We start from the raw sequence: 24,513 nt of genomic DNA, 5'->3' as shown, positions 1-24,513 counted from the left end.
GTAAACAATATTGTGGTCAAATTTACCTGTTAAAGTATGAAGATGCTGTGCTTATGAAACATTTCAAGTTGTGTTCCTTATGTTGCAGTTCCTCAGTTTGAAACTGCTTGTAGTTACGTGGACGCTACCCTTGAGGAGTTTCTGACCTGGAACTGTGACCAGTCTAGTGTCCCTGGACCATTTAAAGAGTATGACCATTCCAAATTCTGGGCCTATGCTGACTATAAATACTTTGTCAATCTGTTTGGAGACAAGACAGATATTTTCCGGGTGAGTTATACATTCTTTCTAGTCTTGATAAGAATTCGCTCCTGAGAGCAATCCTAAATTAGAAGTTCGCCTGTCCCTTCTTCCTTAACTGCCTTTTTCTCATATAAGTAGTCGCGTGAGACCTGACCGTTTGACCCACTGAAGCCGAAGACCTGCTCCTCCAACATTTGCCTTACACAGCTGAGCAGCACTTGCTCCACACCCTCCTCCTTCAAACAATGCCTGCCACATTTACATTGTACTGGAAGCATAGACTGTGTGGAAAGCTTCATTTCCCTCAGCCGCACAGAAATTCTTGTCTGTCAGTGGGGAGGTAGATGGAAGCTGCTCCCCATGTTGACCAGGCTGCCTCTGCCTTCAGTCCCTGCTCAGGCTGTGGTTTCCCCAGGTGGTTTCTGGCCTGAGAGTTCTGGGCTCCCAGTGTTGATGACAGAAGTCAGAACATGGAAGTCCTTTGCTGCGTGTTGGCAGGGCTGACAACAGGGTCTGTAGACCACCATGTCCTCTCTAGTATATTCTATCTCAAACCGCCTGTTTGTTTTGTGGAGCAATTTTGCAAATTCCCTGCTCTGGTTTCTGTTTTGCCTGAGGCATGGGGCAAGAGGGCGTGGTCCCAGGGAGCTTGCTTCTGTGACTCTGCCTTGCCCCAAGAGGCATAGCTCCCAAAGCTGTCACCATTACTAATCATCTGTAGAGGGGAGTATTTCCCCTTTAGTCCGGCTACCCCCACCACTACCCTCCGCTCCCCCACCCCCATCTTCCCTGCCCCACCCAGGACCACTCCTGCTCTGGACCCCTCTCTGTGTGTGCTCTGGACCCTCTCTGTGTGTGCTCTGGACCCCTCTCTGTGTGTGCTCTGGACCCTCTCTGTGTGTGCTCTGGACCCCTCTCTGTGTGTGCTCTGGACCCCTCTCTGTGTGTGCTCTGGACCCTCTCTGTGTGTGCTCTGGACCCCTCTCTGTGTGTGCTCTGGACCCCTCTCTGTGTGTGCTCTGGACCCTCTCTGTGTGTGCTCTGGACCCTCTCTTTGGCTTCTCACACTGTCCCTGTTCTGCCTGTGTTTTTCTTTTTCTTATTGAGTCAAGGTATTCACATAGTTACTGTAACTACAAATAGTTTATGATTTTCTTTTATTAACCTTTTAAGAACTTAAAAAGATGTTTTTTACCCAGGATGGTAGCACACACCTTTAATCCCAGCACTCGGAAGGCAGAGACAGGCAGATCTCTGTGAGTTCGAGGCCAGTCTGGTCTACAGAGGGAGTTCCAGGACAACTAGAGCTGTTACACAGAGAAACCTTGTCTCAAAAAATCAAAACCAGAAACAAAGTTTTTTATAAAAATGGGGAAATACACCCTCGTTGTTGGTTGAACTCCCCACTTTCTCCCTCTCCTCTCTGTTTTCCTTTCCTTTCTCTCTTGAGAAGCTCTCACTGTGTAGCCCAGGCTGGCCTTAGCCTCACCATCCTTGTCTCCACATCTTGAGTGTGGGATTCCGGCTGTGCACCCTCGTGTGCAGAGCCTCTGTACTCTTATGGCCATTAGATAAATGAGTTGATATTGAAAATATTCAGTAAATGCTTCCAAATCTCAACACCATATGTTGGAATTCTGGCCACTCCTCCAACTATATGACCGCACATGCGCAGTTCAGTAGCCAAGTAAGGGGCCTTATGTCCTATGTAATCCGTGTGCTGTGTGATCATGTAATTTGTGCGCAGCGTGATTACACAATCTGCATATGTGGTGTAGCTCCGTAAACCCATGTGCGCATGTGCAGGGGAATCCGTAAGAAGCGGATCATAGCCGGGCGGTGGTGGCGCACGCCTTTAATCCCAGCACTCGGGAGGCAGAGCCAGGCGGATCTCTGTGAGTTCGAGGCCAGCCTGGGCTACCAAGTGAGTTCCAGGAGAGGCGCAAAGCTGCACAGAGAAACCCTGTCTCAAAAAAAACCAAAAAAAAAAAAACCAAAAAAAAAAAAAAAAAAAAAAAAAAAAAAAAAAAAGAAGCGGATCATAGACTCCTCCCCCCTCTTCTTCCTTCTTCTCCTCCCCACACTCTCTCTCTGCACGTGTCTTCCACAGGCCTGGTCATTCTCTTCTGTCCCTCCCCTCTCCTAATAAACTCTGCTCTGATAACGAGTTTTGTCGTGCCTCCTGACTTTTCTCGCAGAGTAAGCGCCGCTTTAAAACCAACACCATACACAACCATCTTTGAGTGATACTTCTCTAGTACGTGGGTTTTCTTGTGATTGTAGATCACATTTTGGATCTTTAACACTGGAACTCATAGATTTCATAATTAACTTTTAGAATACTTTGGTCTTCCCTGTACCCTCAGCCATTCTGTAGATTGTACTTCCACCTTCTCCCGCCACATTTCAGTGAAATCTTATGCAATAATGGTATTTACCAAGTGTTCACATGCCCTTGGCTCCTCTAAGTGCCTTACATTTAGAATTCTCACAGTAACACTATGATTTCATGATTATCCGTTTTAAGGAAAACGAGGCGCAAAGAGGTCGTATAAACCTTTTCTCAGAACTAACTGTTCAAGTTAGGTGAAGTACTTCCAGCCTTGCTGAGTCTAGCTCCTGCTACCTTGGCTGCCTCTCACCAAACTTGGTCAGGTGTCTGTCCCATCCCAGGCATGGACACCACTGGGCATACATATGACTTGGCCATTAAGTACAGTAATAAGCTGGAGTTCTCAGTAAACCCTTATAAAATCTGGTAATTTTACTTCAATGAGTTCCTGTCAGTTCACATTGTGGTAGTTAGTTCTCTTTGGAGCAATCAAGACTGTTAATATTATATCATCCTCATCTGACAGTTTTCTGGGTGCCAACTCTTCATATATCATAGGTACCTAAGGTCTTGTTTTGCTTTTAGAAATGTAATTAGCTTGGTTACTAAATCATGCTTGTTGTTGTTTCAAGCCTTTTTATCTTGACATGAGTTAATTAGTAAGTATTTAACCAGGAGATCAAGTGTAACTTCCGCTACATCCAGTCTGGCCTTTTATGACCCTGTCTCAAGAAACCAAAAAATAAGCAAACAAAAAAAAAAAATAGATAACATAGCAGTCCTATTATATGTTAATAACAAATGATATTCTAGGAGAATATACTTTGAAGTTTAATGTGATTAGAAGAGTGGGTTGCTTTACAGATTCTGCAAGTCATCTTACTGCCTGGCTGCAGGACACAGTTGGAGTCTCATCTGCTACAGCATAGCTGTTGCAATTTGTTGGTCTGCTAAGAGATGAAGAAAGCCTTGTCTCAGCATATGCAGCTGAGAAAAGGGGAAGTATTTAACAAGCTTTTCAGACAGTTGTGGAATTCTTTAAAATACCACACCAAGCTTGGTAAGGGCTATTTTATTTTATTTGTTTTGTTTTTTTGTTTTGTTTTGTGTTTTTGTTTTTGGAGACAGGGTTTCTCTGTTTTAACAGTCCTAACTGTTCTGGAACTCGCTCTGTAGCCCAGGTTGGCCTTGAACTCGTAGAGAGCCACCTGCCTCTGCCTCCCAAGTGCTGGGATTAAAGGCATTTGCCACCACTGCCCAGCGGTGGCGGGCTATTTTCTTAAAAGTTCATTAGTTTCAGTATAGCCTCTGAAACCACAATGAAAGACCTCTGTGTTCCTATGATAAAATCCCCTGGCCCAGCTTACACAGAATGGATCTTATGTAATGTCATTCAGTGACTATTTGGAAATGTTGGAGTGCTGCAGTGTGCTTGACGTGTATTCCATTATTTAAAGTCACATTTGTCAACACCACACCGTTTTTATGAGAGAAGTTTTTGATACTTAGGAGCTTCCAAAGTCATGTATCTACAGTGCAGTTCCATTCGATCCAAAATATTTGCTCACTTATCTTGTGATTTATTCTTTGATTTGTTGCTTATTTTATAAGTATAACGTTTGGTTTATGATATGTAGTGGGTTTTCTAACCATCTTTTTGTCGTTGATTTGATTCCGTTGTGGTCAGAAAACATATTTGGCATTATTCCAATCCTTTTAAATGTATGTACATTTGTTTTCTAGCCCAAAGTATGGTTGATGAACGTTCCATGCAAACTTGGCTATTACACATTCTTTTGTTGGGTGGAGTATCTTATGAGTCTCCTTTAAGTCAGGCTGGGGTTTAAGCATCACATCTTATTGATTTCTGTACATTTGTTTTATCTGTTGTATAGAGACGGACACTGTTAGCTTTTTTTCCTCATTATATTGGTCAGGTTTTGCTTCATACTCTCCTTGGTTTTATTAGTGACCTTTTATTGTCATGAAGTGAATTCATCTACTTTGGCGTAGTCCTCATTCTGATTCAGTTTACCCTGTGTTTGTCTTTGATTGATATTAGCATGAAAAAGGAATGTTTCATACAGAGTTTAATTTCTATAAAATCCTAGAACTTGCGCCGGATGGCAGTGGTGCATGCCTTTGATCCCAGCACTTGGGAGGCAGATCTCTGTGACTTCAAGGCCAGCCTGGTCTACATAGCGAGATCCAGGACAGGCTCCAAAACTACACAGAGAAACCCTGTCTCAAAAACAAACAAACAAAAAAATCCTAGAACTTAACACACTAATTTATAGGGACAGGGTAGGTCGGTGGTTGTCAGAGAATGAGGTTTGTAGGGAGACATGAGTCATGAAGGGGGCACTAACTGGGGAAGGTTTGCACTTGGTCAGAATGTTTGTCTACTTGATTGTCTTGATGGATTCTCAAGAATGCAGATAGGTCAAGTTCACCAGTCAAATGCTTTAAATGTATACTGTTTGCTGTACACAATTATACCTCAATAACACCTTTAAAAATAGTGTAATACTTGGGGTTGGAGAGAGGATTCAGCAGTTAAAAGCACTGACTACTTATCCAGAGGACCCAAGCTTGAGTCCCAGCACCCACATGGCTCTTTACAACCATCTGTAACTCTAGTTCCAGGGGATCTGATGCCCTCTTCTTACCTCCATGGGCATCAGGCGTACACTGGTTCACAGACATACATACAGGTAAAAACATGCATATACATAAAATAAAGATAAATCTAAAAAAAAAAATACTACTAGTCTGTTTGACTGCACGGTCTTGACACTAGCAGTTTTATTCACGGTTGCCTATACACAGTCAGTGTAAGTATCCACACAGTGAGACAGGCAATTTAGTAATATTGTGAAGAGAGTTCTGACCTCACAGATCCTCAAAGGGCCAAAGGGAGTCTCTTGAGTCCAGCATTGCTTCTATAATAATTCTGTTTTTCTGGCACTGCCTGCTCTGTTCTAAAATAATTTCTTATGAAAAATAGACTCTTCAAGTCATATTTAATATTAAATACTAAAACATACTGATGGTGTTCATAAACGTTGAATGACTTGAAAATATGTCAGGATAGCGTTTAAGTCCCTCCCCAGCACCCTAGCCCGGTCATGCGCCACCATCTGGTCCGCTCATTGACTGCTGGGTAGACCGTGTTCTCTGAGTCTCACCTTCTGACCTTTGCTCAGACCCCCTCGAATTTTGCCTAAGAAGTTCTACTTGGGGCTGGCTCAGATTCAGCCTTGGCTGTCAGACCTCAGCCACTTAAACACGTACATCCCTAGCCAGCATCCCTTTATGTCCTATTTGGACTAGTATTTCATAAAATTGTGTCTTGGTCCTTTAGCAACACTGGCTCTAGCTTTACTTTCTTTCCTCAGAACTGCTGACATCGTATTGAATATGCATAGGTATTGAGTGATTACATACTCCCTTAGTCTTTAGCAGCCTTTAAAGAACATTTTGACTTAAGTCCCTGGCTTGTCAAATGTTCTGTGCTTGTAGTTAACCAAGTGTAACATCTGTCAATTTTGATAAGAAATTTTGACTCTCTTCAGCCTTCTTCCAGGTTTATAAGTTTTAACTTAAAACCCCTGTTTAAGGTCTCCTCTACTTAATCTTTTCTTCCATAAAGGAGATTAATTCTCTATTAAATGTGCAATATTTATATATTGACAAATAAACTGGTAAATGTACTGATATAATTGGAAAATACCTGGTAGTCTTGGAGATGGCCTGAAATTATTATTATGACAGCCACCTGACTTGTGTATGACAAAATTACACTCATTAGTTTTTAGTTACCCATTAATACCGTCAACTTAGCAAAGCATGTCTGAACACTGTGTCTCTACTGCCCTGGGAAGATAGAAAGTTGAGAAATGTTACCTTTATCTCTTGTAGTTATTGATAAGCATCTTAAAATTGAGACTGTGAAGAATCAGCATATAATAAAAGGGATTTTTTTGTCTGCCAAGAATGTTTTCCAGGTAGATTCTATTTCACATTGTGATTGAGGTTGGCTTTGGAGAGTCAGGAGCTTGTTAACTCACCAGGATATAGAATCTGCAAAAGCAATAATGGGAAGATTAGTTCAGACCTGTTGGACTTTGTAGCATAGCTGTGAGGATGTGTTGAAATGGAAGCAGGTGTTTTGGAAATGATTAAAGGAGTCTCAGACAGGGATGCTTTCTGGTGAGACAGATCGGCACCTAAGATTTCATGTGATTAAAAAAATAGAAAATAGAATTTAGGTATTTACCCAGTAGATAGAGACTTACTGACCTCTTCTGATTCTGTACCTAAAGGTCATTTTCCTGAGGGGGAAAAAAAAGAGAGAGAGAATTTAAATTCTGTATATTAATGATAGTTAACAGTCTTGTTATTTTTCAGAGTCCCAGTTTTATTGCTCTTTACCAACATTGATTTTTTTTTATTCAGGTGTCAGTTCATTGTGGAATTATGTAAATTGGTTTTCCTATAGTATGACCTGTGCATGGGAAGTAACTAGAGCGAGACAGTGACAGGAACAGTGGCAGAGGAACAGTCCTAAGCCAGGTGTTGGAGCCCAGTGGTCCGCCATTAACATCAGCTCGTTTACATCTGGGCCACGGGTGCTTCCCTGGGAAGTGAGGACCAGGACAAAGAACACGTGGAAATACTTCCTTAAATGTTTTCAAAAATCGTATCCTATGAAGCTAAGTAATTTAATCATGGATTTTTAACTTTTATTTTATTTTGTTTATTGGTTTTTGTGGTACACTAACGGAAGCCATCATTCTGCTTTAGAAGCTTCCTACCAGTTTTTCTTTAGTGGTTTTTTTTGTTGTTGTTAAAACTATAAAAATATGGATGACTTTATTATGTGTACAGCAGTTTTAAAATCCGTGATGGATATTGAACTCATTCATTGGAACAGGTTTAAGAGCTATTTAGGAGCTGGCATGGTGGCACACACCTTTAATCCCAGCAAAGATTGGCAAACAGGTGGATCTGAGTTCAAGGCCAGCCTGGTCTGAGTTCTAAGACAGCCACGGAGCTCCTGTGAGTAACCCAGCAGTTTTTCAAAAGTTGGTACCATAGGTATTGAAGAAGTCACCTTAGTGAGAGACTGAGCTGTCATGGTACTTGTCCTGGCTAGTTTTTATGTCAACTTGATACAAGCTAGGGTCATCTGAGAGGAGGGAACCTCAATTGAGAAAATGTCTCCATAGGACTGGGCTGTAGGCAAGCCTGGGGGGCATTTTCTTGCTTAATGATTGATGTAGGAGGGCCCAGCCCATTGTGGGTGACGCCACTCCTGGACTGGTGATCCGGGGGTGTACAAAAGCAGGCTGAGCAAGCAAGCCATGAGGAGCAAGCCAGTAAGCAGCACCTCCCCATGGCCTCTGTTTCAGTTCCTGCCCTGACTTCCTTGGTGCTGGACTGTTTCCTGGAAGTGTAAGGTGAAATAAATCCTTTCCTCCCCAAGTCCCTTTGGTCATGTTTTCTTGCAGCAACAGAAACCCTAAAAAGACAGTGTTTTAAAGCCTGTGCCAAAAGATAGGACCAACACTCACACCAAAAAGTGTGTTTTCTGCCAAAATTCAGTGTACTTCTAATTTATTATCTTGTCCCTTAAATGTTGGTAATAGTTTAGGGATGCAGTACACTATCAAGAATATTGAGACATACTTTCTTATTTTTTACTGTAGAGTTTAAAGTTTCTGTTGTTTAACGTGTTAAGGACCTTTTTGTTTAATTGTTTACTTTTGTTGTTGTTGTTTGAGACAGAATCTATGTCTGTCCTGAAATTCACTCATTCACTATCTATCTATCTATATCTATATCTATATCTATATCTATATAGATATAGATATAGATATAGATATATATGCACACACACACCATGATCTGCCTGCCTTTGCCTCCCTATGGGGGGGACCCTTTAAAAAAATGTGTGACAGTTTCACACACACACACACACACACACACACACACACGTTTCCCAAACCTCTCTAATCCGCACCACACTCCTATTAAACCTCCTTAAATTTCCTCCCACATTCATGTTTTTTGTTTTGGGAGAGGTTCTGTTTTCTGAGCCCCGCTGAGTTTAACCAGGATCATCTGTGTGAACGTGGGTTTGGAACTCTCCGTTGGAGCCTGCTGGGCTCCTTAGCAGGTACACAATGAAAATAAGCCCGCCTCTCCCTCAGAGCCCTCACAGAAACAAAGTGAGGGCTGATGGCCCTAAATAGGATATTTATACTACCACCCCTAAGACTCAGGAGTCATCGTGAAGTAGGGGCCCTTTTAATTAGAAAAGGTGAACCAGAGAGAACACTGTGAGTAAAGGTACCTGCTGCCAAGTCTGATCCCCAGAACCCACATGGTGGAGGGCGAGAACTGATTCCCACAGATTGTTCTGTCCTTCACACGTGTGCCAAGACACACACCATACATGAGTGAAAATTTTAAAAAAGAAACTTTTGGTGTAGAGTCTCATTGTTGGTATGTGTATCTAGAAGATACTTTGGCCGGGCTGTAGAAGCAGGAGGATTGCCTACCCAGGAGCGAGAGACAGCTTCGGGGAGTGATGGAAGAATGGCTGGTCTTTGTTGGAGCTGGCTAACCGGTGTCTACGGTGTCAGACAGGTGGAACTCTGCTCCAGAATGGCGCATTTCATCATAGTTACATTTTACCTCAGTGGAATTACGTTGAAAAGGAAAATAGATTGGGGGGAGACCCTTTCCAAATACTTCTTAGTATACTAGCAGTGTCTCCCTGTGAATGTTCACCTTCACCCATGTAAAAAAGTGTCAGGCCTGCCTTTGAACCTTCATTTCTTCTGTGAGGAACTAGACTAGCATACGTCCATATCAAATAAAACCACCATTAGGTATAAATCACATATTATATTCAGAACACCATGGTAAAGCAGGGCCACCCAAAGAGACAGGACAGTGTCTGCCCTGCTTCTGTGTTATAAACCAAGATCACTTTCATGGGCCAACCTGTCTGTAATTTGTCCCATTGTGTTAACTGTGAGTGAACAATGCTCTTCTATTCAGGAGATGTGTTGTATTTGGTCTTACCATGAAATACTTGTGTAGGAGAGCACATGAGTGTGCAGGGACATGTGAACATATGTGGGGGGGGTCAACACTGGCTGTTCCTCAGGTCTAGTCTCCTTGTTTTGGTTTGGTTTTTGAGACACAGTCTCTCACTTGGCCTAGAAGTCCTTGAGTAGGTGAGGCTGGCTAGCCTGAGAGCCCTAGGCTTCTCCTGTCTCTGCCTCCCCAACACTGGGATTAAAGTGGGCTGCCAAGACCAGCTTTTTATGTGGTGGTTCTGGGGATCGAACTCAGGTCCTCGTGCCTGTACAGCAAACACTGTATTAACTGAGCCATCCCCCAGCCCCTTCAAACACCCTTATGTGTCACTTCTATCCCACTTATCCTAGACATCTTTCTTTAATGTATTATTTTATTATTTCCACCATCCGTAAATTTGGATGTTTTCCAAGATCCTTATCTTATGAATTTAAGCCAAACTTTAAAGCCATAATTGATTTTTCATTTTTTCAAAACCCATCATTTAAACACAGCAAAGCATTCTACTTATATTTTCCCTAAATAACCTCATTTCTTTTTAAAAATAATTTATAAGATAATTACATCTTTCCCCCTTCCCTTTCCTCTCTCCAACCCCACCCATCCATGTACCCCTCCTTTCTCTTCAAATTCACAGCCTCTTTTCCTTTAATTGTGCTACAGATATATGTATGTGTCTTCAGTGGTAGAGATTCATTCACCTTCTGACTCTGGGGACACAATCAAGAGCAACAGCAATAGCTTATAATGTTTGGGGAGTCTCTTGGATATCCCTGACCAACCAACTGTCTTAAAATAAAATGTTTTTCTAGCCTTCCGCAAAACCATCCATTGAATGACTTTTTAAAATCTTTTCTCTTTGAATAAAGCTGTTAATATTTCCCCTCAAAAGTAGGAGAATTTAGATTGCAGATAGTTTTTTGAGGCATTGGCATTTATGTGAGAGTACTCTGCCCATTAAAGTATTTTTGTTTTAGTCTTAAAAAAAAAAAAAAAAAACAAAGCCAGGCATCGGTTGTGCATGCCTTTATTCCCAGCACTCAGAGGCAGAGGCAGGTGGATCTCTGATCTCTGTGAGTTCGAGCCCAGCCTGGTCTACAGAGTGAGTGAGATCCAAGACAGGCACCAAAACTACACAGAGAAATCCTGTCTTGAAAAACCAAAAAAAAAAAGGAAAAATGAATGACTAAAGGATACACCAACATGCGCGTGCTTGGGTTGTAGCTGTTTTCCTTTGTGGCTTATGAGTGTGGGCAGGACCTGCCTCAGCTCCTTGCCCAGGGGAGCCCTGGTCTACAGCAGTGTGCTGTCTTTATTACACTCACGGATTCATGGCTTGGGGCAGAGAGCAGAATCAATCACCTGGGATGCCTGTTTCAAAAGCCACGCTGTGACCCACCTGCTTGCCACTGGCTCAGTAGGCATGAGCTACGGCTGTGGTATGGGTAGCTTTAAATGACTGAGCTCGCCCATAGGCTTCTTTTCTGTGGCCATGGAAGTGCAAACGGGTAATAAAGTGCTCATGCCCACAGGTGCTGTCTCTGCTTAGGGGCCTGTGGCCTCCTGAGTTGAATTTCCATGACATCCCCACTGCCTGCAGTACTTCTGCCCCAGGGAGCTACAGATTTATGCCTGTTGTTTATTGTCTCTGACAGGTGTAGGAGTCACACCTGGTGGGCGTAATTTATTCATTGATTTGTCACAAACTTCACAACAGTTCCCAGCATGTTGTAAATAGTAAATATTTGTTGAATGGCCGCTACTACCGAGGTTATTCAGATATTATTGGTTGAAAAATTTTTCTCATACTGCCCTGAAAACCTAACCCTTCCCATCTCTAACATTTTCTGTAAGAAAATATAAGCTCTAAAAACGGTTGTTTTTTAAAGTAAACGTGTGCACCACCATAGAGGATGGTCACTTCCTGATGGACTGCCCTTTTTTTCTAACAGGAGGTGATGTGGTCTGACTTTGGGTTTCCCGGAAGAAATGGACAGGAGAGTACACTGTGGATTGGCTCCCTAGGAGCCCACACCCCCTGCCATCTGGATTCCTACGGTTGCAACTTAGTGTTCCAGGTACAAGGAAGGTAATGTGCGTGCCTGCGGGCGGGCGGGCGGGCGGCTCCAGTTTTGTATGTCTGCACACAGAGGAGCCAAGGAGAAAAGTAAAAAGGTGGGGTCAGATAGTAGTCCCACCCCCATCCTGTCCACCAGCCTGGGACCAAGGCACTCTTCTCTTCACCACTGTTCCTTCTGTGTGAAGTGAGGGGACATGAAATGACTTCCATGTGTCTCAGCATGATCAGGATTCTCTCTGAGTCCCCATCCTGCTAGGCGTCCTCTGCTTAGCTTTTTACCTGTGAATGTTGACGTTTCACTCCCTTCCTCCACCTCCCAAATGAATACGAACAGAAAAGTTTATTGAAAGAAAGAGGCTTCTCTGTGACCTTGGGGATGCTGACAAGTGCCAGGAAGCCTGGGGCACAGGGTTTTTTGTTTGTTTGTTTGTTTGTGTTTGTTTTTGTTTTAGTTATGAATGCTCGGCCTTAGCTTATGTTTGTTTCTGGCTAACTTTTTTTTTTTTAACTTAATTTGTTTCTCTTCATTTACATTTTGCCTCAGGGCTTTTACCTTTCTCTGTGTATGTCCATCTCTGTGTCTGCTGGCTGGTGGCTGCCTGGCTGCCCCACCCCCACCCCCCACATCTCCCTCTCTCTCCTTCGCTCTCTCCTTGTTCTCTCCTGAGCCTGGATTCCTCTTCCTACTTATTCTCTTTGTCCACCAGCCCTGCCTATCCCTCAACCGCCTAGCTATTGGCCGTTCAACTTGTTATTAGATCAGTCAGGTACCTTAGGCAGGCAAGGTGAAACAGCAACACATCTTTACATCGTCAAACAAATGCAGCATAAACAAATGTAACACATCTTTACATAGTTAAAGTAATGTTCCACAACACACACATACTGAGAGAATATTTGATTTAAAATTTTAGGACACAATTGAGAGTTGAGTATAGCAACATACACCTGTAATTCAGTACTCAGGAGGCTGAGGCCCACCAGCTCCGGGCCAGCCTGAAATACATGAAAAAAACTTCGTCTCAATAATAACAAAGTAGGTTTGAAAGATGGCTCATTGGGTAAGAGTACTTACTGCTCTTGTAGAGGACCCATGATAAGATCCTAGTTCCCAGTACCCAATACCCACGTTGGACAGCTTACAACCACCTGTAACTCCAGCTCCAGGAAATAAAATACCTTTTGGTTTGTGTGGGCACCCGTGTACACAGACTCATCCACATAGTTAAAAATAAAACAAATCTTTAAGCAACAACACAGTCATTTGTCATGAATGCCGTTTATTGAAAGAGGGAGGAAACCTTAAATACAGGCTTACAGCACAATGGGAGAACCCCGGAGGGCAGAAGTTTGCTACAGATGTTCTACAATCTTGCATCTAAGCTGTTAATGCCCAATATGCAGGATACACAAACAAGGAACCTCTGGTGAGCGTTCAGGAGGAAGGAAACCGGCAGGGAATCAGCATAGGGAGGACATCTATCTGGTCAAGGTCGGCAAGCAAGGCAACAGCTACCCAAAACAGGGGGCCAGGGCCCTACAGGCCCCCCCTTTTTACTAAAAAAGGAGCTTCAGACTTAGGTGAGACGTCAGCAGGTCACCTTACCCGTCATGGAGACACCTGCCCAGGCCACACAGGTGCTCTGCCTTAGGTTGTGAGGGGGCACAGGGTTTTTATGCCCAACTTTGACTGAATTTTGGTTTGTGAGTTTGTGTCTGCCGGTGTATTCTGCACATGAGCTTTTGTCTCCACCTGACTAAGTGGCAGAACCAAGTGGCCAGCACCTCAAAATACGGAGTTTGGCAACCTGGAGGATGTATCAGGTGTCATATGGAGACGATGCACTGAAGTGTCATAGGTGCATCCTTATTTCCACCAAATAAATGATGTTCCAGACTTTCCTTCTGACCCTTTGCAACATTTACAGGGCAACTCATAGAAAAAGCCAGAAATGGACACAAATTCCCAGCATCACCGGACACAAAAATGAGGAGTAGATCCAAGAGAAATAGTTTCTGTTTGGAGGGATGTTTGCAGGTCAGCTGGGAAGCTGTGGAGGGGCTTAGCAGTTCCATGTCCGTTCCCTTTCAGGTACACTGTTGTATACGGGGAGTCAGCAGTGAGTCAGTTATGAATATTCTCTGCCCTTTTGCAGTTAAGAGTTTGGAAAGTGAAATGTGATATGAGATAGAGCATTGCTTTAAATTTGCCTCTTCTGTGTGCTCTGAATTGGGAAGCAAGCCAAAAAAAAAAATCCAGTTTTTTTCTTTGATTAAAAAATATAGCTTTACCCTAACTGTATAAGCATATTTTCCATTTTTCATGGCACTCTGATGTAATAAAATAGCTTTAGTAAATGTCTATTGAGTGTCCATCCAGTTCTGTGTGTTAGAATAAGTACAGAGGTGGTCAGGACTCTGCCCTGAGAGCATCCCCACCTGGGGTGCCCGCAGAGAGTGATGAAGGCAGGAAGGATGCTCTTGAAGGAGGCAGGAAGGATGCTCTTGAAGGTGGTAGAGACAGTGCTTCTGTAGGAAGGATCAGTTGCTGTGTGTAGAAGGCTTTGAAGGTGAGTGAGTGTCTGTATCACTCAGGTGGAAGGGACACGGGATCCCTGGAAAGCATGGGCTGTGCAGAGGACCCTGTGTAAATTATAACCAGAAACAGTAGGACTGGGCAGAATAATTAGGGTAGGGCATAAAGGTCTTTACTCCCAGCCAGACACCCCAATTCTCCATTCCTTCGATGTTCAGAACCATGGGAGGCTTTTGAGCAGGGGGTGGCATAGTGATACAGTTCTCTGCTAGGAGGAGGGCACATTTTAAGGTGTGGATGGAGCCAAGCAAAGCAGATGGACAGCTTCGTTGTGATGACTCTTCCTCTGGGAAGTATTACGTTGGTGTAGGGGGAAGCCAAGAGATGCGTGTTCTGGGTCCCCATGAGCCTAAGGGACACCAAGCAGACATGAATCTCTCTCTACTGCTACTTTGGAAATGAAGTTAGACTAATGATCTCTTCAGAGCCCTTCCAGAATTAGCTTCTGAACATACCAAGTAACCAAAGATGGCTTCCACACTAGCAGCAGGTGCTGTGGAGTGGAACAGCTGTTCCTGGAGAGGCTGTCGTCAGCCAGTCAGGCTTCTGCAGCTCAGCAGTTCTTACCCAGGGGCTCTGTGATTGGTCGGCTGCCCTGGAGTTCTGGAAGTCAGGCACTTCACTGTTTCTCCGAAACCTTCAGAGCTCCCAAGAGAAATAGGACTTTAGTATGTACTTGGTAGTTTGAACACGGCAGCCACTGCTTCCCCCTCACAAAGGACTGGGGTGGTCCTGGGGTGACTGGGTGCTCACACACGGGAGGGCCTGTTTTCCTCCTAACGGGGGCTTGGTTCTTTTCCTCTGGTCCCGTCAGCTCTCCTTCATCTCTGTTCACACTTCCGCCTTCTTTGGCTCCAGACTCTTCCTTCTATTACTGTAAAATACGGATTTTTTTTTTTTTTTTTTTAGAGTTTAGAGAAATAAGATTTATTACCTCCATTCCTTTAAAAAAAAGAAAAAAGAAAGAAACAGTTTCTAAAACAGTTTTCTCTTTTTCAAAGATCCTCAGTTATACTACTTTTGGGGCATGTGGCATTAGTTCTCATTCTTACTAAATCAACTTAACATGTCTACCTTCCAGATAGGAGAAGTCTAGAAACTGTTTCCTGGGGAGAGGTCTGGGGGTTTATCCAGGATAATATTAGAGTACAGACATTTGTAGGGCGAGGAAGATGGCTCAGTTGGTAAAATGTCGCTGCACAAACATGTTGATGTAAGTTCAGTACCCAGCACCCAGCACTGCATAAAAGGCCAGGCGTGGTACACATCTGTAACTCAGATGCAGAGGGAGGCAGAGACAGGAGGCCCCAGGGGCTCACTGGCCAGACAGTCTCTTCAGTCTGAGCTCTGGGTTCAGAGAGAGATCCTGTCTCAAAAAAATAAAGTGGCATGCCTTTGTGTTGGCACAGGCCATTAATCACAGCACTTGGAGGTAGAGGCAGGAGGATCTTTATGAGTATGAGGCCAACCTGGTCTCCATAGCAAGTTCCAGGACAGCCAAGGAGGTTACATACCAAGACCATGTCTCAAAAGACCAGGAAAAAAAAAGAGTTAAGGCTGTGCATTGTGAGGAAGACACCATCGTCAACCTCTTACCCCACGTACATGTACGTGTATGTGTATGACACATACACACATAGCACACATATGTACACAAAAACAAAGTGTAATAAAAAAGAATACAGCCGGGCGGTGGTGGCGCACGCCTTTAATCCCAGCACTCGGGAGGCAGAGCCAGTCGGATCTCTGTGAGTTCGAGGCCAGCCTGGGCTACCAAGTGAGTTCCAGGAAAGGCGCAAAGCTACACAGAGAAACCCTGTCTCGAAAAACCAAAAAAAAAAAAAAAAAAAGAATACAGAAAGGATAAAGATTATTCTGGTTAGCTTCCAGATATGAGGAGTGAAATCAATGGTAAGGAAGCAAGTTTTGATATAAGGTGCAAAAAAAAAAAAAAAAGAAGAAGAAAAAAGCACAAAGGAGATCCTCTCCCTGCCACGAGAGGGGCTGCCTTGGGAAGGCGTGAGAAACCCGCCAGAGAGCAGCCTTCCACCAGACATCTGCAGGGGATCAGCTGTGAGTGAGAGGCCAGGTGACGCTGTGGTGGCGCCTGTGTGCCTGTATGAACTGAACTGAAATTAGTAAGACCAAACAGTGAGCTGCTACCTTCTTACATGTTTATGAGAACTCTAACTTGTATCTTATTTTCTCATTAGGAAAAGATGGCATCTCTTCCCTCCTGAAGATACGCCTTTCCTTTATCCAACCAGAATCCCTTACGAAGAGTCCAGTGTGTTCAGTAAAATCAATGTTGTCAACCCTGATTTAAAGCGTTTCCCTCAGTTCCAGAAAGCTCGAAGACATATGGTCACGCTGAGCCCAGGACAGGTAATGGGGCTTTAAACATCGATGACCTGTCAGTGGACACCACAGCCTGGTGCCTGTGCTTCCCTCAGTACAGACGACAGTGATTTCTTCCCCACAGCCCTGCTGCTGCTGGAGGTCGGCTTCCCCATCTGTGGGCTAAAGACCCACAGCTCTGCCCTGGAGAGATGGGAAGAGGGCGCACAGTGCCTCCTGCTGGTGAAGAGGAGAATAGGCGTTGAGAGAGACAACCGGAGAAGCCATTATTATTACTCAGGTTAAGAGATCACGTCAGGGCGTGGGGACTAGGACATTTTTTCACAGTTAATACCTGTTCCAGCAGACAGTGAGCACAGGCTGCAGTGCATCCAGACTCTCAGAGGTGGACTGAGGATGATCTTTGCTTTTCAGCAAGAATGGCTGACTGCTTGTGATTCACTTCTAAAGAGACTGTTTTTCCCATTGCCACCCTGTGGGGAAAATTTCCTTTACAACGTTGGTACTTGCCGTCCCAGTTTCCTAGCATTTGGAAGGTTTTCTCAGTCTCACAGAGAATTCATTCCCTCCATCGTCCTTATCCAATCTTCCTCCGCTGCTCCCTTCCTCCGCTGCTCCCTCCTTGCTAGCTCTCTTCCTGCTAGCTCTCTTCCTGCTCTCTTCACACATGTCCGACCAGTTCACACAGTGGACCTGGTCTAGTTGCTTCCATCTCTGCACAGGGCACTGCCCTTCATGCCTCTTCCTCCAGCCCCGACAACCACTACTTTGCTTTATATCTCCATAGATTCTCTTATTCTGGGCATCACACATGCATCCATACAACATATGGCCTTGTGTCTTACTCCTAATGCAGAACATGTTTCAAGGCTGAACGGTTCCTGATTACGTAGGTGTGCAGCGATGATCCACCTGGTCGATTTCATGAGCTGTTACAATGGGTGTTGCTGCTGTGAGCATTTGTGTGTAAGGTCCTTGGGTGTTTAGGGTAGGGTAGGTGACCTTTTGAGAGGTTGCCAGCGTTCTCCACAGTGGCATTTACGTTCCTACCGATGCTGTCTGAGGGTTCTGCTTGCCTCGCTCCTCCGCCAGCACTCTCGTCCTTTGTTGTGACTCAGGGAGCTTTTCCGTAGTGCATGTTTCCTGCCATCAGAATGTGCACAACTGCTTTGCAGTGGGAAAGAGGAAAAGCTGGAGTTTGAAAGCCTTTACTACAACTTAGATATAAACAGAGAACTCGCAGGATTGAGAAGAGTCGAAAGCTGCCAGCGTCCCGTGTAAGCCTGAGCTCACCAGTTAGAGGAGGATGAGGAGAAAGCCAGTGGGGTTTCTTCTTTCCCCCTTCACTCTGTTCCCTTGGATTCATGTGTGTCTCTTTCCCCTTAGCAGTCTCAATTAGAGAGAGAAGTGAGTGCCCTGTTCTCGTGTTAACTATTTTTTGTTTGTTTTTCAGGTTCTGTTTGTCCCCAGACACTGGTGGCATTACGTGGAATCCATTGACCCTGTCACCGTCAGTATAAACTCCTGGATTGAGCTGGTACTTTTTTGTTGTTGTCCTTTAAAAAAAAAATCCCTAAGATAGGTAAAGCCTGTGTACAAAATTTGTCCCTAAATCTGTGTGACCAGCATTCCAGGATGATTATGTTTCCATGTTCTCTGATTCTGTCCTCTCTTGATAAATATTGAGGTTGGAGATAGGAATTTTGGAGATGTGCCCTTCTCTTATTTTATGTGAGTTGGTTGTGTTGTGTTTAGTTTGAGATGGGGTATCTCTATAGAGGCCTCAAACTCACGGTCCTCCTGCCTCGGCCTCCCAAATGCTGGGATGACAGGTGCTGCTGTGCCCAGCTACTCCCTGAGAGGACACACAGTGGCCTTGACATTGGTGTCGTGATGGACCTGGTGGGGTCTGCAGTGGGGTCCAGCATTGCTGGTTCCATCCCACACCATCTCAGACTCAGGGTCCTCATGTCTAACCTTGACGTAAGCGTTGTCTCAAAGTGGAATCATGCAGCACGATATTCTTATCCTTCATTTCTGCCGGGATCCTTTTCCCAGGAACAGCTTCATCCTGGTTCCTTGTTCTGTTTGACAGTACAATAGCTATGAGGCTTAAGTCTGTCTGTCTCTCTTTAAAAAAAAAAAAAAAAAAAAAAAAAAAGTTCTTTTCATTTTACATACTATTCCCAGTTCCCCCTCCCTCCCCTTCTCCTGCCCCCCCACCTCTACCCATCCCACCCCCAGACAGGATAAGGCCTTTCTTGGGGAGTCCACAAAGTCTGGCATACTAAGTTGAGGCAGGACCAAGCCCCCCCACCCCCTTCTGTGTCATGGCTAACAAGGTGTCCCACCCTAGGGGATGTGTTCCCAAAAGCCAGTTTATGCGCCCGGGGATAAGTCCTGGTCCCACTGCCAGGGGCTCCCCAGACAGATCTAGCCACATAACTGTCACCCACATTCAGAGGGCCTAGTTCGGTCCCATGTATGTTCCCCAGATGAGAAGTCAGAGTCCATGAGCTCCCACCAGCGTGGGTCAGAGAAGCTAGGTAAAAAGGAGGACCCTAAGAGGGGACACACATGGAGGGCCCCAGGAAGGGAAAATAGTTAAGACCTCCTGGGTAAACTGGGAGGGGCAGGTAGAAGGGAAGGGATGGGGGATGGGAACAGGAGGGACGGAGAGGGAGAGCAATGAAAGAGATAACCATTAGAGGGTCAGGGAGAAACGTGGTGCTAGGGAAATCCCCAGGAATCTACAAGGGTGATACCAGCTAAAACTCCTAGCAATGGAGAGGGTGCCTGAACTTACCTTCCCTTATAATCAGATCACTGACCACCCTAATTGCCATCATAGGACCTACATCCAGTAACTGATGGAAGCAGAGGCAGTGATCCACAGCCAAGCACTGGGCTGAGCTCCTGGAGTTCAGTTGAAGAGAGGGAGGAGGGATCACAGGAGCAAGTGAGGTCAAGACCATGATGGGGAACCCACAGAGACAGCCGACCCGAGGCTGTCCTGGTACCTGAGGCCTCAGTTAACTGTAGCCTTTGACTGCATCTGCTCCCCTTAAGGGCTCTGGTTGCTTACCTGCCCTCCCTAACCCGAAGTCAGACATTGCTCTCTTCCGAAGCTGCACCCTCCCTGTGCTGAGGTGTTTCCTTTGATTATGGGAAGGACTTTGGAGTAGGTGGAGCCTGAGAATTACTGTAACAGGAAGCAAGCTGTATTTAAGGCCTTAGGGAGAGGGGACACATAGCCTCAGGGCTGAGGTGAGAAGTATGCTGGGAGATAGCAACCTCACAGTTAGAACATCTGCTTGGAGCTGCAGCTGGAGGAACCGTAAGATAGAGTCCACGACAAGAATCACACCTGCCATATCCCATGTCCCAGCAGATGGCTCACTCCAGGCACGTTCAGTGATTGTCACTGAACCCAGCCGGGAGTGTGGTTGGGAAGCTTAAATTAACTAGCATTCCTAACTCACTCTGACGTTCCTGTCCTGAGTCTTGTGGATGGTAGCTAGTAGGCTCTGGTTCAGTGCAGGTGGTAGTGTTTAGCCTTTCTCCCGGGGTTTCACTGTTGAAATGCAGATTCTGCCCTTACACACTCAAGAGTAAAGTGTGTTCTCAGATAGTCTTCGTAGTGCCTTTCTTCCCTTTTCAAATCATTATTTTTGCATATCAAAAGGTATCAATTGTAGCAGTATTTTATTTCAACTTAGCTTAGAAAAAATTGTTTTAATTTTAAAGATTTCCTCTCATTCTTTGAATATTTCCTTTGATATGCCTTTGTATTATATCTGTACATATAAAGAGGATGTATATGCAACATATTTGTAAGATTAAAGATAATACAGTCTCAAGGGCTGGATCAATGGCTCAGCGGTCAGCAGCTTGTAGTACTCTCTCAAAGGACCAGAGTTCAGTTCCTAGCACCCATGTCAAGTGGCTCACACCTACCTATTAACTTCAACGCCAGGGGATCCAACACCTTCTTCTGGCCGCTACAGGTACTGCACACACATGCACAGACAAACACACACATACACCTAGATAACATTAAAATAAATCTGTTTTTTAAAGACAACATAGTATCAGTGAATCCGCGCACTACCTAATTAACCCCAAACTAGAGCACTAATGACTATCTCTGTGTTTTGTCCTTTCCCAGCCCTCTTTCAGGCTGATTATCTACTTTCATGTTTTGTTGGCTGTGTATCTCCATCCGCATATCTGCTGGTACTCTATCTGGAGAGCTCTGACCAACTGTATGACCTATTGTTCCAGGGACTTTCCTTGGGAAGGTACAAACGCACACCGGCTTACCGAGGAGTTCTGTTGCAGTCCTGACACAGCCCCTTCTCAGCCTTTTGCTCTTGAGGCCATCAGCTGAGTGAGTGAAGAACACTCCCATTTGTTATGTAGTCTGACACCCAAAGTCATCGCTGACTGTGATGCTAACGGCATCTCAGGGGATTTCCTCCTGTGTCATCTAGACTTGGGCTGGACTGAACACCTGGGCATCAATGCCTAGCCAGCTTGACTCAGAACATTACCCACCCCCGCAAATCATCCCACGTTAGTTCTCTGTTTAACCTATTAATTCCCACCCACTTCCCAGAGTCCCTGCACCATTTCATGTGCCCATCAGCCATGTGTGAAGATTGATTTCCTCACTAACACTTGTAAATATCTGTTGTTTATATTGTAGCCACGTCAGTGTGAAGTGAGATCTCACTGTGGGGATTTCTTTTTCAGTACTGTGTTTTCTTAGACCTGGCTGTTGTTGAGTACAGCTTTTCTCATTTTCCTATAGCCTGTTGGTCTCTGTATCAAGGTACTGCTGTGTGGTTGTTATTGGCTGTTCTGTTGGTGGAGAATTGAATTGTTTGCAGTTTTCTTCTGACATACGTGTGCTAAGGGGTTCTCCAGGGATGGTGTGTAGATCCGGGAGCGGTGGCTGATCTGTGGAGTACACAGGACTCCAGTTGATGAGATGATGCCAGCGGGTTTCCAGGGTCCCTCACAGTGTGCACCCCTATCTTTAGTAAGGCTGTGTCTGTCGGTCTACATTTCCTTGGCACATGGATTATCAGACCCTTTTTTGAGAGTTTCAGTTGTGATTTTTCCTGAAAGTCAATGTTTTCAGGCATTTGTTAGTCAAATGATTGGTCTTTTTTCAAAATGTTCATCTCCATGTCTGTTGCCCATCTAAAAAATTCTTATTAATATGTGCAAAATCCTTGTTATGTTCTATATAGTGATCTGTTTTTAGTTATGTATGTTAAAGACATCTAGTTTGAATTGTTGTACCCGTGTCTCGAAACCCCCAGAGACCACCAAGGATCCATCCAGTTTCCGATATAAGCACTTAAGTGTCTCTTTATTGTCAGGTTCGATCCTGGGCCAACACTGGGCAGATGGAGGGAAATGCCACACTGGTAGCGGGCCCAGGGGTAGAAAGTTTTTATAAGGAAAAACTGCAAGCCAGGAATTACATGCTTTGGCAATTTGGGATTGGGTAGAAGGGATATGGGGCAAAGTGATTTTTTTGAAACTATTGGTCTAGACTTTTGGCGCAAAACCACATTTGAAACTATTGGGTTGGACTATTTGGCAAGGAACCACAACTTGCTGAGCAGGATTATCTGGACTGCTCAGCAGGATTATCTAGATATCTTCAAGGGCCATAAACCACAGACAGAATGTCTGCAGGAGCATACTGCCCTATGTCTGTTAGAGTTGTCATGGCACATTCCTGAAGTCCTTCCTGGAACTGAGTACAGCGGGTGGTCTAAGATGGTGGCCCTCCCCTAAGATGGAGTCTGTAAAGTCAAGTCTAGGTCTTCATATTGCCTTCACAGAATCTTTTCTCTTACTCTGTTTTTTTTAGGGAATAGTAGTTGCTGATTTTAATTCTGCTTATCAGTAATGCTACTTGGTATACCCTTGTTTATTAAGAAGTCTGCTTGGGCGGGTGGTGGTGGCACATGCCTTTAATCCCAGCACTCGGGAGGCAGAGCCAGGTGGATCTCTGTGAGTTCGAGGCCAGCCTGGTCTACAGAGTGAGATCCAGGACAGGCGCCAAAACTACACAGAGAAACCCTGTCTTGAAAAAACCAAAAAAAAGAAGTCTGCTTGGATGTTTTGCCACTTTTTGTTTGAGTTTCTAAAACACAGCCTCCCTGTAACCCAGACTGGCCTCCAGTGGGCCTCCAGCCCGTCAGCATGTTTGAGAGATTTCAGACTCCAGACTCCAAGCAGTCCCCTACAGGCCTGTGTCACCATGCCCAGCCTCTCCCGTCCAGGCCCCTGTGTAGGCAGCATGTGTTCCACCCCTGTGTGACAACCTCCCCACAGCCTAGCCCCTCACTCCCCTGATTTTCACATGATTTGCTGTCAAACTCCATAAAGATCATTATTCCATGTGGTTAATATTTTAAAAAGATTTTGGACATATCAAGAATTGGAAGAGATTAGAAAAAAAAATATCTAAGGTCATTTGTATATAAGGCCTGTGTCTTCTAAAAAACTGCATTCTTAACTTTGGTGAACTGTCTGTACTACACTCTCGTAGGTGACAGATGATAAGGGCCACACGAGAGTTCCGGTGTTCCCAGCAGCACCCTAGTTCCTTCTGTGACAAAGTTGGCATCAGTTGGGGAACAGAGCATACAGCTAACAGACTCAAATCGTGAGGCACAGAGACAAAGAACAAAATGGTGGGTTTGATTTTTTTTTTTTTTTTTTAAATCTCATCTTAGGAAGAGGACCACCTAGCCCGGGTGGAAGAGGCAGTCACCCGCATGCTCGTGTGTGCCCTGAAGACGGCAGAGGACCCACACCACCCTAGAGCCTGGCTGAACCCCACTGAGGTAGGGTGGCCAGGGTTTCATCCTGGCTCCTGGATTTTGATGGCAAATCGGTCCAGGATAGAGTGTTGATTTCCACTCCAGCTCAGTGCGCTCTGAAGGGTTGTTCTCCTTCTTAGGTTGAAGAAATCTCTCATGAAGTCAATTGCTGCTACTTAAATGATGCTGTTTGTGCTTTTTTTGACCATCGTGGAAAAGCTGAAGACGCAGAAATGCAAGCACTTGGAGCAAACGGGGAGATCTGGAGCCAGGATGAGCCACGTGTGCGGGAGCACATGGACGTGGACCGAGCACACAGCCAGGGCCTCACGGGGAGGACTGGGAAACGGGAAGTCACAAGTCTGTTTGGCCCAGATCTGGTCCCTGTGACACCAGCATCTGAAGACCCGCCTTCGGAGAGAGGAGGCACACTGGAGAGTGACAGCAGAGAACGTATCAACAGAGACGGAGAACGCTGTGCAGAACCGTCCTGTGCCAGGAGGCAACAGACTAGTAGAGGGGCAGGTGCGGTGGCCGAGCAGGTCACCTCCAGGTGTCCCGTGGCCCCTTCTCGAACATTCGTGTCCACAGATGACTTGCTGGACTGCTTGGTGAATCCACAAGTCACCAGGATGGTGGCCCAGCTTTTGATACAAGGGAAAAGTTTGTGATACTAATAGATTACTTTTAATAAAATTTTAAACATATTTTTAGAAGTAGTATGATACACTTACTTGTTTGCTTTTTACGTAGTGGTTTTTACTTTTTGAGGCTGCCGTATATCTATAGTATATTTTGATCATATTCACTTCCCATTGCCTGCCTCCAGCTTCTTCCAATCTCCTTCATCCCCCTCCAAACTTTATTCTTTTATTATTTTCTTGTTTTTCAGCCCCTTGAGTCCAATTACTGCTCCCCATAATATCTGCATGGTGTAGGGCCG

At 44.8% G+C, this 24,513-nt stretch overlaps 1 protein-coding gene across 3 annotated transcripts in view; it reads left to right on the top strand.

The window, feature by feature from the left end:
- Hspbap1 (HSPB1 associated protein 1) overlaps positions 1–24,286 on the top strand; it is a 52,543-nt gene extending 28,257 nt beyond the window's left edge. For 2 of the 3 annotated variants that reach the window (XM_059277004.1, XM_059277002.1), the window contains 6 exons: positions 89–270; positions 11,641–11,777; positions 16,578–16,749; positions 18,176–18,259; positions 23,484–23,594; positions 23,711–24,286. In XM_059277004.1, coding sequence (XP_059132987.1) covers positions 89–270; positions 11,641–11,777; positions 16,578–16,749; positions 18,176–18,259; positions 23,484–23,594; positions 23,711–24,241 — 1,217 coding nt within the window. In that variant the 3' untranslated portion in view covers positions 24,242–24,286. The remainder of the gene's footprint in view (positions 1–88; positions 271–11,640; positions 11,778–16,577; positions 16,750–18,175; positions 18,260–23,483; positions 23,595–23,710) is intronic. The other variant, XM_059277003.1, reaches the window with a different exon arrangement.
- Positions 24,287–24,513: the final 227 nt, after the last annotated feature.

The sequence above is a fragment of the Peromyscus eremicus genome, chromosome 12 (genome assembly GCF_949786415.1).
Source record: "Peromyscus eremicus chromosome 12, PerEre_H2_v1, whole genome shotgun sequence".
NCBI lineage: Eukaryota > Metazoa > Chordata > Mammalia > Rodentia > Cricetidae > Peromyscus > Peromyscus eremicus.
The sequence above is the reverse complement of the archived record's forward strand: the minus strand, read 5'-3'. Positions and strand labels throughout refer to the sequence as shown.